Raw genomic sequence first — 2721 nt, forward strand, 5'->3', positions numbered from 1 at the left:
TTCATTTGTCTCTCGCAACTGATATAAGACATAAGTTGGCTGGCACCTGTCGGAAAATTACACAGCATCAAATTACGAATGATATCAAAGTAATCAGACGTCGTTGGTAAAGCTTCCCCCAAGGGACCTCTACTGCGCCATCGCAGAATTTAAATTTTCAAGAGAGTTACGGCCGGGCGTGACGCAACCTACTCTACCGGCAAACTAATTTCTGTTTTATCCGTGAACGGCCATAAAACGGTGAGTTTAATCTCTGGCATTCTATTGATTCTAGCCGATTGTAGAATGCATCTTTCAAAAAATTCCTAACCATGAACAACGGAAGCTGTACGAATTCCAGTAATTCTATAGGCCCTGGGATGACTAATGCGTGTGTTGTTGGAATCGATGCATTACCTGAAGAGGAGATCAGTTTGTCAGCCTGGAATTTTGACGATATAGTGACGATTATTTGCAGTACATTGACCTTAATTTTGAATTCAGTTCTAGTCACGGTATTGCTAACAAACCCGAAGCTCCGTTCATCCTTCAATATTTACTTGACTACTTTGCTTATCTTTGATGCCTTGTTAAGCTTACATGGATTTCTCAGCCTCGCTGCCATTCACTACCCTGGTGCCAAATATAATGCAGAGTTATCTGGCTTATATGCTTACGTTTCATGGGTTATGAGCGGAATTCCGTTAAATATTCATGTACTCATTGCCGGTAACCGTATCTGGGCAATGGCGGCGCCATTTTCCTACAAAAACCGACATAATAATGCAGTAGCAATTGGACTGACGTTTCTGATAATTGTGTATGTTCATGCGATATGTCTGCCGGTGGTATTTATAACTGTTCTTTATTGCCCTATTCCGATGGATTCCGATGTGTGCGAGGTATTACGAGCCAGAAAACATCCAATTACGCAAACGATACGTTATTGCAGCAGTAATTGCTGAACAACTGAAGCATGAAAACTGAAGCTTTTAAGATCACGACTAAAACCGATACGTAGTACATGTATGTATTCGCAGTTGAGCGGTTTCGTTGTCCTGGTAGAAATTCTCTCCTTGCCATTTTACATTACTGAAAAGCGCAAAAAACACGGGTATGGCCGATAGACATAATTTAAGGCTACTTGTTATCGATTTCACGGTACTCCGTCGAGACGGTCAACCGTGAATCGACGGTTTATTCGTCGAGACGGTTTGACCAGCTTCAGATTTATATCGCAAATTCTGGCTTGTCCAACACCACTTGAGCAAACCCAGCATTAATAAATAAAGACATAGAGCCCGTAAATTTCGCACTGTACGTAACTGATGATCGAAACAAAAAATAGAGTAAACTGGATTTGTATGTTGACCATAAGGGACACCTAGGTATATGCATCTTTACTCCAGATGACGATTCTGATTCAACTCAGTATACCGCATTAATAATGCACGTCTACTGTTCCAGAATGCTCCGAATATTTTGCTGGAATGGGAGAAATTCACGATGGTCCTGGTGTACGAGTTTCCGGTGGTACTTATGACGGCATCGTGGGTGTACATTGCATACAAGCGGCGACTTCAGAGAAGGATACTCTCTAGGGTGGCCACAGCTCATGAGACTATGGAAGGTCATCACACGCATCATCATCACAAAAGCGTCGGTTTTCTGGTGCTGACGTTCTTATTGGTCAGCGCCATCGTGTGCTGGACCCCGTATGAAACTTACTATGTTCTCTTCACATTTGGCATTATCGAAGAGAATCCGAAACTTATCAGCATCACTCTGGCGTTGTATATTGTGCAACCTGCTCTGGATCCCGTATTGATTATTCTGACAACCAGTGATTTGCGAAGATGGATTAAGGAAACGGTTGTTAAATGTATATAACTCTTGGTTTCGCTGTCAAGCTGGCCGATAACTGCTTAATAATAAAAGCCACCAGCGGATGCGCTACAGTTAGTTTTAAAATAACAAGAAGTTAAGATAGGTGGCGCAAACACCTTATGATATTTACTGTCGTAAAAACAATAAAATCTAATGAAGTGATATCTTGCGGCAAACCATTACGTAAGCATTTACCGCGCGTGAGACGCCTTGACTGCCGACGTGTCGATAAAATGAATACTGTAAGTAAAAGTGTAAACCCACACGTTTACAGTCTTCCACTAGAGTAGATAACGCCATATCCCAGAACCACCGGGCACTCTGGGGGAATAAACGCTGCTTCGAATTGTCGAACACTTTCAATACGTACCCCCTATATAGTATACACCTTCACCGCTGTTTGATTTATAGCCATGATGTTTGCAAAATGCGCTCTTCACTTTAGACTGTGAAGTTATTGTTGGCCAGTATCTCTGTATGCGTTCATATTTCACCCGCATCGCAGAATTCATTCGGGATCACGGATGATGTGACGAAGGGCTGCCAGTCCACGCTAAGTTGATGTGTTGAACAAAGTCTTGTTATTTAGCTGTTATCGATGTAATTTTAATTTACCAAGGCACTGGGATGCAAGACTGCAAATAGACGATCCCGGTTAAAAGTGCCATTTTTGACTAACTTTTGATCCATTTTTTATGAAAATAGCCTTTCTCTTTCCCCATAAACAAATCATAATATTTAAGCAAAGGGCATCTTTCCAAAGCATGTTTGCACTAATGCGCAATGAATGTGAATTATTCTAATATATCCACTCATTTGACCTGCGGAGATTTCGATGAGTTCGGAGTTCCTTAT

General features: G+C 41.6%; 1 protein-coding gene across 1 annotated transcript; it reads left to right on the top strand.

Annotated features, from left to right (window-relative positions):
* Positions 1–768: 768 nt before the first annotated feature.
* Positions 769–1869, top strand: LOC129596403 (substance-K receptor-like). Its single transcript, XM_055493677.1, has 2 exons — positions 769–881; positions 1447–1869. Exons 1-2 carry the CDS (start codon positions 861–863, stop codon positions 1867–1869), a joined length of 444 nt encoding a protein of 147 aa, XP_055349652.1. The 5' UTR covers positions 769–860.
* The last annotated feature ends 852 nt before the right edge of the window (positions 1870–2721 follow it).

The sequence above is a fragment of the Paramacrobiotus metropolitanus genome, unplaced genomic scaffold, assembly GCF_019649055.1.
Source record: "Paramacrobiotus metropolitanus isolate TYO unplaced genomic scaffold, Prichtersi_v1.0 Parri_scaffold0000089, whole genome shotgun sequence".
In the NCBI taxonomy this organism is placed as follows: Eukaryota; Metazoa; Tardigrada; class Eutardigrada; order Parachela; family Macrobiotidae; genus Paramacrobiotus; species Paramacrobiotus metropolitanus.

Coding starts and splice junctions, on each gene's coding strand:
- LOC129596403 (XM_055493677.1), top strand. CDS start 861: ATGGATTCCGATGTGTGCGAG. Junction 882..1,446: donor TGGATTCCGATGTGTGCGAG/GTATTACGAGCC, acceptor CTACTGTTCCAG/AATGCTCCGAATATTTTGCT.